General features: G+C 33.9%; 2 protein-coding genes across 2 annotated transcripts in view; one reads left to right on the forward strand and one right to left on the reverse strand.

Moving 5' to 3' along the window:
• Window positions 1-378, forward strand: part of LOC103676497 (PARP1 binding protein) — a 72239-nt gene extending 71861 nt beyond the window's left edge. Inside the window, exon 11 of the mRNA XM_008705701.2 lies at window positions 30-378. Coding sequence (XP_008703923.1) covers window positions 30-367 — 338 coding nt within the window. The 3' untranslated portion in view covers window positions 368-378. The remainder of the gene's footprint in view (window positions 1-29) is intronic.
• A 675-nt stretch (window positions 379-1053) lies between these two features.
• PMCH (pro-melanin concentrating hormone) lies at window positions 1054-3019 on the reverse strand. The gene is made up of 2 exons (XM_008705702.2): window positions 1609-3019; window positions 1054-1267 (listed from the first exon to the last, which is right to left on the reverse strand). Exons 1-2 carry the CDS (start codon window positions 1855-1857, stop codon window positions 1061-1063), a joined length of 456 nt encoding a protein of 151 aa, XP_008703924.1. The 5' UTR covers window positions 1858-3019; the 3' UTR covers window positions 1054-1060.
• Window positions 3020-13411: the final 10392 nt, after the last annotated feature.

Here is a 13411-nt window from a genome sequence, read left to right on the forward strand (position 1 = left end):
TTCTTTCCTCTTTTCATCTTGCATAACAGAAGGTGTAAATGCATCTGTTGGAAGGCCAACAATTGGAACAAGTTCTGGAAATGTTCATCTGGACAGAAGTAAAAGTGAAAAAGTAGCAAGAAAATCAAGTAGTCAGACAGGAAATAAAAGCTCAAAAAGGAAACAGGTGGATTTAGGTGATAAAAATAATCTCTGTGATAATGGAAATGAACTACCTCAACATAAAAATGTTAAGATACCTGAGACATCAAACAATTTCCAGAATAAATTATGCGGCAAAGTAGCCAGAGTAGCAAAAAACAAGTGTACAGCCAAGGACAAATTGATTACTGGCCAGACAAAGTTAACTCAATTTTTTCGACTATGAATTTGTTTTTTATGTGCTTTAGATTTCCGTATATATCAAACTATTCACCAAAGGCATCTACTTAATTTTTAAGAGATCAAGGCGCAAGTTATGATTCTTTTTCATATTGGTCTGAAGTGTATATAAGGTTAGTATGTTAAGCATTTAAAAAATACTAGTAAGTCGTTATTATGCAGAATATTCACAAAGTTTAATGCACAGATAAAGCATATCATTTAGGCTACAGGTATGTGTTAACAGCTGCTTTCTTTTAAATCAAACATTTGAAATAATACAAGTCATAGTAATGTTAAGGGCTTTTTCCCCGACAGACAATTAAATGATTTTGTTTTCTTCAGAAAAGATGATGTGGTCCAACAGGTTTCAGACTTGCCAACAAGGTCGATAGACTCTTCCCAGCATGCACCTGAGCACTGGAGGAAAAAAAAGTTTAAATTGTTTAAAGCACTATTATTATCACACATAATTTATTAGAAATAAGAGAATGGATCTAATACAGCTAATTCTGAATAAATCAAAATTACAATAACTCTTAAATGCCCTTTAATCCCACATCTTTGGCAAGGGTCACTTAATGTTAAGTGTAATTGAGCCATGGTCTTATTTGATTTTGTTAAGATTGGATCCAAATCCAGTTAAACTCAGAGCTCTATTTTTATGGTATTAAGATATAAGAATTGAATTTTAAAAAGACTACTCACTGTCAAAATCTCTCCTTCCTATAGGAAATTTAGCTGAGTTTTCTTCATCCCCAATTTCTCTCTTTTCTTGTGTTGATTCAGTATTCTGAACTCCATTCTCAGCTGGAAAAGCTACAGATCCTTTTAGTGCAAGATAAGGTTTTATAGCCAGATTCAGTGGCAGACCATGATTTAAGAAATTATGTTTGGAGCCTGTGTTCTGTGAAGAAAAGGTTGATTTGTGTTTTAGCTGTCTTACTGGTAATAGAACTATAATATATTTGTATAATATTCTCATTGATCAGCTCAAAGATCCTCTGCACTGTTTTGACTCTTTAAACATACATAAGATACAAGTTTTTGGGGAAAAAAACTTTCAGATATGAGGTGTTGTCCAGAGTGGAAGAACAACCTGGTATGTATGAAATTTCATCAGTTGTCCTAAAGCATAGTGTGACTGTATATACTTCTGTTTATAAAAGTATCAATTTTACGTTCAAAGATATCATAAAAATCACTCAAATTTCCATTGAAGAAAGGATAAGTCACATTGCCACTCACCTTTGAATTTTTGTTTTCCTCATCGTTCATGAAACTGCTCTCATCATTTTTATATTGTTCCAGAGAAGGAGCGACAACTGATTTTTGTGGAGTATCTTCCTTCTGAAAGGCTTTCCCCAGCCTGAATGTATTAAATACCATGTCATCTTCTAAATTTCTTATGGACTTGGATGCTGAAAGTAAAATGCCTTGAGAAAACAGAGAAAAAGTTAGTATTAAGAGGTAGGAAGAGAGACTCATTTTTGCCATTCTTAGTTTGATGTTTGCATAGAGTCAAGTAAGGATATGTAAAATGAAGAAAAATTTCTCAGTCAACCTACTTTGTAGGTGATTCCTACCTTTATATATTTTCCAGCTTGAATAGAAAGCACTTCAAAGACGTAGACTTTCATCATGTTAGAAATGACTCATCCGACAGAGGCTAACCTCTTGTATAGCTGCTAATACCTACATTGTTTTGGTTTTAGTGGCATATTGTTTATTTTGAGTGTGAATTTTCTCAGAATCTGATTAAGATCCTTGTTAGAATGCTTTCTGTTGAGTAGATTACAGTCTCTTGAAAATGGATTGTTATTAAGGAAGACCATAGGACACCAGGCTCTCCACATTCTTCTTGTTTTCTTTTGTATATTTTCTGATTAAGTATGATATTTAAACTAAAGGTATTTTATTTAAAGTTGATAAGGATAAAAGTGTTATTTACTTTTAATCCTGATTAAATCGAAATAATCTTCAAAAGGATTTTCTTTCATAAATGCTCAGTTTAGTCTTTGGTGATTACAGTATATAAGCCTGTCGGTGTGAACAAAAAGTCTTTCATGATATATCAAAAATTGACCTGTCGGGTGTGTTTTATCTCTGCATTTACAAAAGGATATTATCAACATTTATTAATGAATTTAAAGATAATGAATAAGAAGTCCATGAAGAGAATATTTATGTGTTCCATAAATATAAATTTTGGATGAATATGTTGTATGATTCTTAATCAAATATTTCACAATAATTTCTCATTTTGACCCCACCAAATAAGAGAATACATTCTTGTGTTTGTCTTCTGGTACATATGTGCAAAAATTTTTCTAGAGTATATTCCTAGGTATGGAATTTCTGAGTCATGGAATATACATGTTCAGCTTTACTGATGTTAAAAATTTTACAGAATAGTAGTAGCTAATTTACGCTCTCACCAGCAAGGTATGACAGTTCCCATTGCTCCACGTCCTAACCAATACTTGGGTCTCTTATTGTCCTTTTAATTTGTATTTCTCTGATTCTCAAAGAAGTTGGGTGTCTTTTAATGTGTTTATGAGCCATTTATCATTCCTCTTATATAAAACTCCCTTTAAAAAATATCTTTGTCCATTTTTCTTTCGGATTGTTTGCCTTTTTCATATTGATTTATGGGAGTTCTTTATATATCTTGGATATTATTCTTTGTTAGTTATATGTGTTTTAAATATTTTTTCTCACTTTGTGACTTGTCTTCTCAACCCCTTTATGGTGTCTTTTGGTGAACCGAACTGCTAAATTTTATTGTTTAAATTTCTTTTCTTTCGCCTTATGATTAGTACTTTTTTTTTTTTTTTAAAGATTTTATTTATTTATTTGACAGAGATAGAGACAGCCAGCGAGAGAGGGAACACAAGCAGGGGGAGTAGGAGAGGAAGAAGCAGGCTCATAGCGGAGGAGCCTGATGTGGGGCTTGATCCCATAACGCGGGGATCACGCCCTGAGCCGAAGGCAAACGCTTAACCGCTGTGCCACCCAGGCGCCCCATGATTAGTACTTTCAACATGTTATCATTTAGAAATTTTTTCCCAACCATGAGATTGTTAACATACATCTATACATCCTAAATTTTAAATGTTTTGATGTTTACATTTAAATTCTTAATTCATCTGAAATTTTGTGTATGATGTAGAATAGAGATACAATTTTACTTTTTCCAAATGTCCTCACACATTTCTTGAATAATTCATCCTGTCTCCGCTAATCTGCACTGACTTCTCTGCAGTGTATCAACTTTCTGTGTACATGTGGGTCTCTTTTTGAACTCTTATTTCACTGCCAAATCTTCAGTCTTAATTGATATAATTTTAAAATAATTTTCGATATCCAGTAGGTCAAGTTTTCCAGCTCCCTGTTCACCCACCAGTTTTTCTTCCATAGCAGTTTCTTGACTATCCTTGACCATTTTTTTTTTTCATATAAATCTTAACATCAGCTTTTCAAGTAGAAACTTTGGTGGGATTTTGAAGGGAATAGTATTAATTCTATAGATTAATTCCGGAGGTCAGTTGACACTTTTTTTTTCTTTTTTTGCAATTGACACTTTCAAGATAATTCATTTTCTTACCTGTGAATATGGTACTTTTCCATATTTATTTAGATTTTTAAAATCTTTTAATAACATTCACTATTTTCTTCATAAAGTTCTTACATGTTTTTGTTGAAAGAATTATAATTCCTTATAATTATAATTAAACCATTTTAGTTATTGTAAATGGTATCTTTAAAAAATTACTTTTTCTAACGTTATTCCTGGCTGTACATGTGCAATTGGCTTTCGTGTAATGCTCTTATATACAAAATACTTTCTAAATTCTTTTTAATTCCAAATAGGGTATAAGGGTATTAATTCTTTGGGGTTTTCCATAAAGATAATTGATATAAATAATAAAATAATGGCATTTTATTTCCTCCTTCCAAGTCCTTCTATATTCATATGTGTCTGTGTGTATGTGTCTATGTGAGCATGAACACTGATATTGACCAAACCTCTAGTAAATGTTGGAAATGGAGGTAACAGACATTTTTGCAGTATTACTGATTTTATAGAGTGCTTTTAATGTTTTGCCATTGAGCATATTTGCTCTTGGTTTTTTATAGATATTCTTTATAACTTGCAGGATGTTCTATTTCTGACTTATGAATAGTTTTTATCAATTGTTATTGAATGTTACTGAATACTTTTTCTGTATCTATTGAGATGATCATATCATTTTTCTCCTTCAGTCTTTAGTAAATGAAATGAACAGATTTTTCTCATGTTAAATCAACCATGTGTTCATGAAACAAACCTTTTAACAATATAATTGGGTTCATTGTGGTAATATTTGATTTAGTACATTTCGTATTTATTATCATGACTGAGATTGATATGTACTTTCCCTTCCTTATATTGCCTTTGTCTGGTTTGGCATTAAGGTTATACTAGCTTCATAAAATGAACTAGGGGGTAAGTTGATTCCTTTTCTTTTCCCTCTTGTAAAACTATTTGAGTGTGGTGTTTTCTTGGTGGGATTTTTTTTAATGATTAGTTCACTTTCTTCAGTAACCGTAGAAACATTCAGCTTTTCTCTCTCTCTCTCTCTTTCTCTCTCTCTTTTTTAGTTTCAGGAATTTAAATTATTATAGAATTTATCCATTTCACTTAAGCTTTCAAGTTTGCTAGTATAAAGTTATTAATAATGTTTTCTTCTAAATTTTTTTAAACCTTGCTCCATCTGTAGTTGTATTTCATTTTAATTATGTTTATTTGTAGTCTTGTGGTCTCTGCCTGTCTCTCTTTCCCCCTCTTTTTTGATCGGCTTGTTAAAGGTTTATTAATTTGGCTAGCCTTTTCAAAAACAAACTTTTGGTTTTGTTGCTCTTCTCTATTTTTCTATTTCATTAATTTCTGCTTTTTATTATTTTGAGAGGGTTTATTTTTAAATTGTTATAACTTCTTAAATTAGAAGAATAAATCATTATTATTTATACTTAAAAATAAGCACTTAAGGCTATATGTTTCCCTTTATGTATCATTTTTGCTAATTCCCACAATTTTGACAAATAGAATATTCAGTGTTTAATTCTAAGTTTTTATTGTTTTTATTAACATTCCAAATATATGGGAATTGAATTTTGGGGAGTACCAAGTTCCAACAAAGTTGTTGTCAGAAGTTTTGGTCTATAAATGATAGAGTATTTAAAATCTTAGATTGAACAACATGTAATTATGATTTTCAGCTGTTTTTGACATAGAAATGCCAATTTCATGTAGTTCAACATATAGAAAACTTGCCTTATAGCCTATAGTATCTTCACTTTACATTAAAGTTCTGTTTATTCTTGAAAAGAATATGTGTACATTACTGTGAGAGCAGGGTTCTATATGTGTCCATAAGATGAAACATGATAATATGTTGTTTAAATCTTGTATGCTTCATTTATTTTTTTGTCCACATGGACTATCAATTATTGAAAGAGATATTCACAAATCTTTCACTACAATGAACTTACCTAATTCTTTGTGTAGTTTGGAATTTTTGCCTTATTTTGAGCTGATGTTACTAGGACACTCAAGTTAGAAATTGTTTCATCTTCCTCATAAACCAAATCATGTATCATGACCCTCTCCAGCTTTAATAATGTGTCTATTACCATTATTTTTCCTGTATCTTTGTTTTAGTTGTGTCTATTGTAAAATCATGTAGCTGAATTTCAAATTTTTAGTCTGACAGTCTTTGCCTTTTCTTGGAGTCTTTAGTCCATTTACACTTATTCTGTTTACTGAATTACTGAGATTCAGTACTGCTATCTTATTTTGTGATTTTTATTTATTCTAATATGTTCTCCCCACCCCACCCTCCCTTTCTTGCCTTCTGACTAAGTTTAATCTATTTTTTGTTCTTTTAGAGAGTATGCTAGACATTTTATTTATTTTTATTTATTTGTTTTTGTTTTTTTTTTAAGATTTTATTTATTTGAGAGAGAAAGAGAGCACAAGTGAGGGAAGGGGCAGGGGAGAGGGAGAAGCAGACTCCCTGCTGAGCACAGAGCCCAACATGGGGCTTGATCCCAGGACCCTGAGATCATGACCTGAGCTGAAGTCAGATGCTTAACCGTCTGAGCCACCCAGGCACCCCACCCTGGACATTTTTTTTTTTTTTTTTAGATTTTATTTATTCATTTGACACAGAGAGAGAGAGAGAGACAGCCAGCGAGAGAGGGAACACATGCAGGGGGAGTGGGAGAGGAAGAATCAGGCTCCCAGGGGACCAGGGAGCCTGACAAGGGGCTCGATCTCAGGACCCTGGGATCACGCCCTGAGCCCAAGGCAGAAGCTTAACGACTGAGCCACCCAGGCGCCCCACGCCAGACATTTTAATATCAACTTCAGTTATTTATGTTTGAGTTAATCAGTATTTTTGCCCTCCTTCCAAATAATGTAAACACCTTAGAATCTTTAACTCCAGTTACCATTATTCCTAATTTAAGTGCTATTATTTTCTAAGATTTAAGTTCTATCTTGATTTTTTAATGAAATAAATTAGAGACTATTATGCGGTTTTACGCATTTAACAATTTGTTTAGATTTACCTAAAAGTTTACTATTTTTTCTCACCATTACTTTTCACATCTGAGATTTTCCTTTGACAATTATCTTCTTTCTGAAATACAAGTTTCTGAAATATACCAAGTTAGATGCTAAGTTATTCAGGGTCTGTTAGTTATGAACTAAGTTTTGTTTTGTTTTAATTAAATGTATTTTGCTATTTTTCTTGAAAAGTAGTGTCAATGACTATATAGTTATATAGTTGACAGTTATTTTCCCTTAGTACATTACTATTTCAGTTTCTTCTGGTTTTCATTGTTACTGGTGAGATATTAGTTGTTGGTTTTAGTCATGATGTCTTTATAAGTAGTATCTGTATTCTATCTGGCTGCTTTTAAAATCTTCTCTTTGGCTTTGATGTTCTGCAGTTTCACATGATGTGTCTGGGTTTGGATTTCTTTTAATTTATCCTGGCTTACATTCTTGAATCTGAGGGTTGAGTGTTTCTTATAAATTCTTTAAAATTATTAGTCATTATTCTTTTGAATTTTGCCTCCCCCTGTTCTATTTGTTCTTCTGGAATTCCCAGTAGATATACATTGGGCCTGCCTGCTTACTCTGTCCTCCAATCTTATAACCTCTCTTTCCTACTTTTTCTTTCTCTCTCTGTGCATTTTATTTATTTATTTATTTATTTTAATGATTTTTTTATTATATTATGTTAGTCACCATACAGTACATCCCCGGTTTCCGATGTAAGGCTTGATGATTCATTAGTTGTGTATAACACCCAGTGCACCATGCAATATGTGCCCTCCTTACTACCCATCACCAGCCTATCTCATTCCCCCCCCCCCGAGGACCTCAGTTTATTTCTCATAGTCCATAGTCTCTCATGTTTCATTCCCCCTTCTGATTACCCCCCCTTTCTTTATCCCTTTCTTCCCCTACCGATCATCCTAGTTCTTATGTTCCATAGATGAGAGAAATCATATGATAGTTGTCTTTCTCTGCTTGACTTATTTCACTTAGTCTCTGTGCATTTTAAATAATTATTCAGAGTTATATTCCAGCTTACCAATACACTTTCACTTGTATCTAATCTGTTGTAGAACCTGTGTATTGATTTTTTTTTAAGATTTTTATTTTATTTTTTTGAAAGAGAGAGAGAGAGAAAGAGAGAGGGAGAGATCTTGAGCAGGGGGAAGGAGCAGAGAGAGAAGCAGACTCCTTACTGAGTCAGGAGCCTGATGCAGGGCTCCATCCCAGGTCCCTGGGATCATGACCTGAGCTGAAGGCAGACGCTCACCCAGGCGCCCCATGTATTGAGCTTTTAATTTAATTTCTTATATTTTTTATTTTTAAAAATTCTATTGGTTCCTTTTCAGATCTCCCTGGTCAGTTGTGGTTTTATTTTCTTCAGCATATTTATTTATTTATTTATTTTTCAGTTTTGTTCCATTTATTTTGAGAGGGAATAAAAGCCCTACCTGCACATTAAAGTTTACAAGACATTAATAAGAAAGTAATTATTCTAGTTACAAAAGCACACATCTTAAATTCTTTAAGTTATAAATTCTAGTTCTTAATTAAGAGTTTGTTTAAATATCATTAATTATTTCACAGTGGCTAGAGAAATAATTAAATTAAAAATTTCTCTGAGGAACCATGCCTAAGGAGATCAGTAAGAAACTTAAAAATCTCTGGAGTAGAAGGGACACATAAGTTAGTAGCAATATAATGAAATTCTTTAAAAGGCCCATATTTTCAGAAAAACCCTATATATCTTATATCTGTAGATTAGTATAGTTTTTCTCCCAGGAATTGTTATGGGGTAAAAAAAAGTCTCTTATTGTTTTAAATATATTAAATATTTATTTTTAAACATTTATATTTGTATCTAATTATTTTAGTATTGGCTGTCTTTCCCTGTTTGATTCTGTAGTTTCTTATTTCTGCTGATTCCTAGCTCATGGTGTCTTCTTTGTGTGTTTAGTGAATTTTCATTTTTTTGCATGTATTCACTGAACTGTGTCCAGAAGAGTTCTTGAAAGTCCTGTGTTTGCTTTTGCATGCCCCTGGAGCATAGAAATCCAGGGCCACTTTAAAATTTCTGCTTGAGGTTTTTCAGGCCACGGAGTCAGGCCAAATACCAAACTAAGTTAGTATGCCTTTGTCATTAGGAATTCTTCGGACAGTATATATTTTTTCTTCCCACCTCCCCTCTCCTGCTTCTTCTTAGAGCCTTTGCTAACATAGGCTTGTTTCCTTCTACTAGCTGGATTTTTTTGTAGTTCACTTCCTAATGGAGGTTCCCAGCCTTATGTGGGATTTTCTGATCTGAGCTCTCATTTTACTTGGGTCCTAAGGTTTGTCTTCTGTCCCAGCATATGTGGGTCATTAAAACCAGGTGCTAGGCCACCAGGAATTCACAGAATCTCTCAGAGTAAATGCTGTCTCTAACCCTTTTTAACTCCTGTGGAATATTGCATTTTTTTCTTTTCCAGCTTCCTATGGTGTCCCTTATTTTACCACCACTGCAGCCATACTTTATAAAAGATGTTTTTGTCAAGCATTTTAAGATATTTTTTATGAGAGGTGGTCTCTACACAAGTAGTCTGCCATATTGCTGGAATTGGATGTATCAATTCATATTTCAATGTAAAATTCTCTCTGCAAGGAAATCTGTTAGCACAAAATGTATATATATGCAAGCTCTCAGTTTGTTTCCCAGAGTCCATAGTCTCATGTGGTTTATTCCCCCTTCTGTTTACCTCCCCTTTCTTCTTCCTTTTCTTCTCCTACCGATCTTCCTACTTCTTATGTTCCATAAATGAGTGAAACCATATGATAATTGTCTTTCTCTGCTTGACTTATTTCTCTTAGCATTATCTCCTCCAGTCCTGTCCATGTTGCAGCAAATGTTGAGAAATCGTTTCTTTTTGATGGCTGAGTAATATTCCATTGTATATATGGACCACATCTTCTTAATCCAGTCATCTGTTGAAGGGCATCTTGGCTCCTTCCACGATTTAGCTATTGTGGACAATGCTGCTATGAACATTGGGGTGCATAAGGCCTGACTATTCATTTTCTTACTTGGGTGTTTAGATGAACAGTAATTTTTAATTTTGGTAAAGCCTAATTTATCAATTCTTCCTTTTATCATTATTACTTTCTGTATCCTAAGAAATTTTGCTTACCTTCAAGACTCAAAGATATTCCTCTATCCTTCCTCTAAAAGCTTTATGGTTTTAGTTTTTACATTTAGGTGTATTATGATCTGTCTCAAATTAGTTTTTGTGTATGGTGTGAGTATGAGGTAGAGTTTAATAAGTTCCTTTTTTTTATATGGGTATACAACTGTTTAGGTACCATTTGTTGAAAAGATTTTCCTTCTCTCATTGTGGTGCTTTGGTGCCTTTTTCAAAAACTAAGTGACCAAAAGTACAGACCTATTTTGGAACCCTCTAATTTTTCCTTGATCTAATTGTTGATTCTTATTGCAGTACCATCTTATCTCGATTATTGTAGTTTTATAGTAATATTGAAATCAAGACTATAATTGGCTCAACTTGGTTCATTTTCAAAACTGCTTTGGATATTCTGTGTCTCAACAGATTTCATGTTTGAAATCATAGTATATATTCCTTTATCATTCTAGAATTAAAACAGAAATCATTAATAGAAAAAATAGCTAAGACTATCTACATGTTTAGATATTAAACAACACTCTTGAGTAATGTATGGTTGAAGAAAGCAATCACAACAAATTTGGGGATACTTAGAACTGAAGATAATGAAAATATGGTATAATGTGGGGTTTAGTTATGCAGTGCTTATGGGAAAATATATAGCTCTAAAATACATATTTTAGAAAATTAAAAAAGATTGAAAAATTAATGATCTAGGGGTGCCTGGGTGGTGCAGTAGTTAAGCGTCTGCCTTCGGCTCAGGGCGTGATCCCAGCGTTCTGGGATCAAGCCCCACATCAGGCTCCTCCGCTGGGAGCCTGCTTCTTCCTCTCCCACTCCGCCTGCTTGTGTTCCCTCTCTCGCTGGCTGTCTCTCTCTGTCAAATAAATAAATAAAATCTTTAAAGAAAAAAATGAAAGAAAGAAAATGGGGAATCCTAACTTATGTTTTTCCATTAAAGTGTCCCTTCCCCCCCACTACAAGTGCCCCCAAAATATACACAACTAAAAGAAATCTAAGAAAGATGGCTAACAGGTTGTTTGCGTGGGAATTCCACTCCAAAAAGATGTAAAGAAAGGGTAGAAGAGAGTTCATCCATTTTTAACTACATGGAGAATTAACAGCATTTCAAGTACACAGTACTCAAAGTTAAGAGCACAAAGTCAAGCGTCAAATAAATAAATAAAATCTTTTTAAAAAATTAATGATCTAAGCTTATATCTTAAGGAGCTAGTAAAAAAAACACAGTGAAGTAAACTCAAAGAAAATAGAAGGGAGAGGTTACTAAATATAAGAGCAGGAATCAATAAAATAGAACATAATCATAGAATAGAAAAATTATACGTTAAAAGAGTAATAACTTAGTGACTTGCAGCAAGACTGGTTAAGAAAGCCAAAAAACACAAGTTACTAATACCAGGAACATAAAAAGAGAACATTGCTACAGATCTTATAGACATTAACAAAGATTATAGGTGAATATTATGAACAACTTTTTGCCAATAAATTTAGATGAGACGGATCAGGGATTGGCAAACTTCTTCTGTAAAGGGCCAGATTGTAAATAGTTTAGGCTTTGTGGACTGTACAGTCACATCTATTCATCTCTACCATTGCAGCATGAAAGCAGCTGTACATAATATTTAATAACTGGGCATGGCTGTGTCCCAATAAAACTTTACAAATACAGACAGCCTGAGGGACATAGTTTGCTGACTCCTGAGATAGACAAATGTAGGAGGAAAAAAAGACATAAGACTGGCACAAGAAATAAGAAATCTTTTTTTTTTTAAAGATTTTATTTATTTATTTGACAGAGACAGACAGCCAGCAAGAGAGGGAACACAAGCAGGGAAAGTGGGAGAGGAAGAAGCAGGCTCCCATCAGAGAAACCTGATGTGGGGCTTGATCCCAGAATGCTGGGATCACACCCTGAACCGAAGGCAGACGCTTAACAACTGCACCACCCAGGCGCCCCAAGAAATAAGAAATCTAAACATTTATATATTAAATAAACTGAATCCATAAATTAAAACCCTTTATTGCAAAGAAAACTCCAGGCCCAAATGGCCTCGCTGGAGTATTCTTCCAAACAATAATACCAATCTTACAAAAACTCTATCAGAAAGAAGAAAAAGAGAAAACAGTTTCTGTGGTAGCTTTGTAATGTATCACCTTGCCTAGGCTGAATTACATTTTCCAAAATTTCCTTCCCTTTATCTGTATGTTTCTAACTGGAGTCAGCCACAAGAGATATTTTTGTATGAGACTTAGAGGACAGAAGTGTCAGCATTCATTTTGTAGCTTACACGTGATGTTCCTTACCTGCTGGCTCATCTGGTTGGCTTGGGTAACAGTCAGGCCTGCAACTGCTCTACCTTCCCTGGATCCACTTTCAGTTTTTCTGACTCCTGGGACGTGTGTGTGTGTGTGTGTGTGTGTGTGTGTGTGTGTGTGTGTGTAGTTCTGTGATAAAGGGCACTAGCCCTCCTGTAGGACAGGTCAAATGCAGCAATATCAGATATGAATTTCCGTCTGTTTTCACCTGTTTCAGCTCCTGCTTTTGAGTTCCAGCTTATCCTGTTCTTCCCTACTTTACGTCCATCTTTCCTTCCCAACTGCCTGCCCTGTGGACTCCAGCATCAGACGCTACAATCTTATGGAGACTACCTACTTAGCTTCCACAATTGCATGAGATAGAATCCCTGTAACAAATCATGTGTGCATGTATGTGTATGGGTTTGGTTCTGTTTGTCTGAATCCCGCTAATTTCACAACTCTTATTTTGAGTATAGCGTAAACCTGGCACCAAACCTGACAAGGATATTACAAGAAGGGAAAATAATAGGCCAGTCTTTCTCATAAACATAGATGTAAAAATTCTAAACAAAATATTGTCAAGTAGAAACTGGTTATATGGAAAAGATCATAATTCATGTCCAAGTAGGTTTATTTCAGAAACATAGAGAGGTTTAACTTTAAAAAAATATCAGATTTGACCACATTAAATGATTAAAGGAGTAAGAACATGATCATCTCAATAAATGCAGGAAAGCACAGTGATCAGCTGTACCAAATGTTACTGGGTAAGATAAGAATTGAGAATTCATCTTTGATTTGGTCATGTGGCAGTCACTGGTGACCTTGATGAAGTTTCAATGATGTTGGTAGAGATTGAGCCCTTAGAGGACTTAAGAAAGAATAGGAAGACAATAAGTGGAGATATTAAATATAAAAAATAAGGCAACAATGTATGCTGAGGAATGCAGAAAAATTGACTGTGGAC

Source organism: Ursus maritimus, unplaced genomic scaffold (assembly GCF_017311325.1).
Source record: "Ursus maritimus isolate PB19 unplaced genomic scaffold, ASM1731132v1 scaffold_21, whole genome shotgun sequence".
Lineage (NCBI taxonomy): Eukaryota > Metazoa > Chordata > Mammalia > Carnivora > Ursidae > Ursus > Ursus maritimus.

What these genes read in the sequence shown, in the direction of transcription:
- PMCH (XM_008705702.2), bottom strand. Translation starts at nt 1,857, where the DNA reads ATGGCAAAAATGAGTCTCTCTTCCTACCTCTTAATACTAACTTTTTCT. An exon ending in AGGAAAACAAAAATTCAAAG is followed by an intron (nt 1,268 to 1,608) that starts GTGAGTGGCAAT and finishes TTTTCTTCACAG; the next exon opens with AACACAGGCTCCAAACATAA.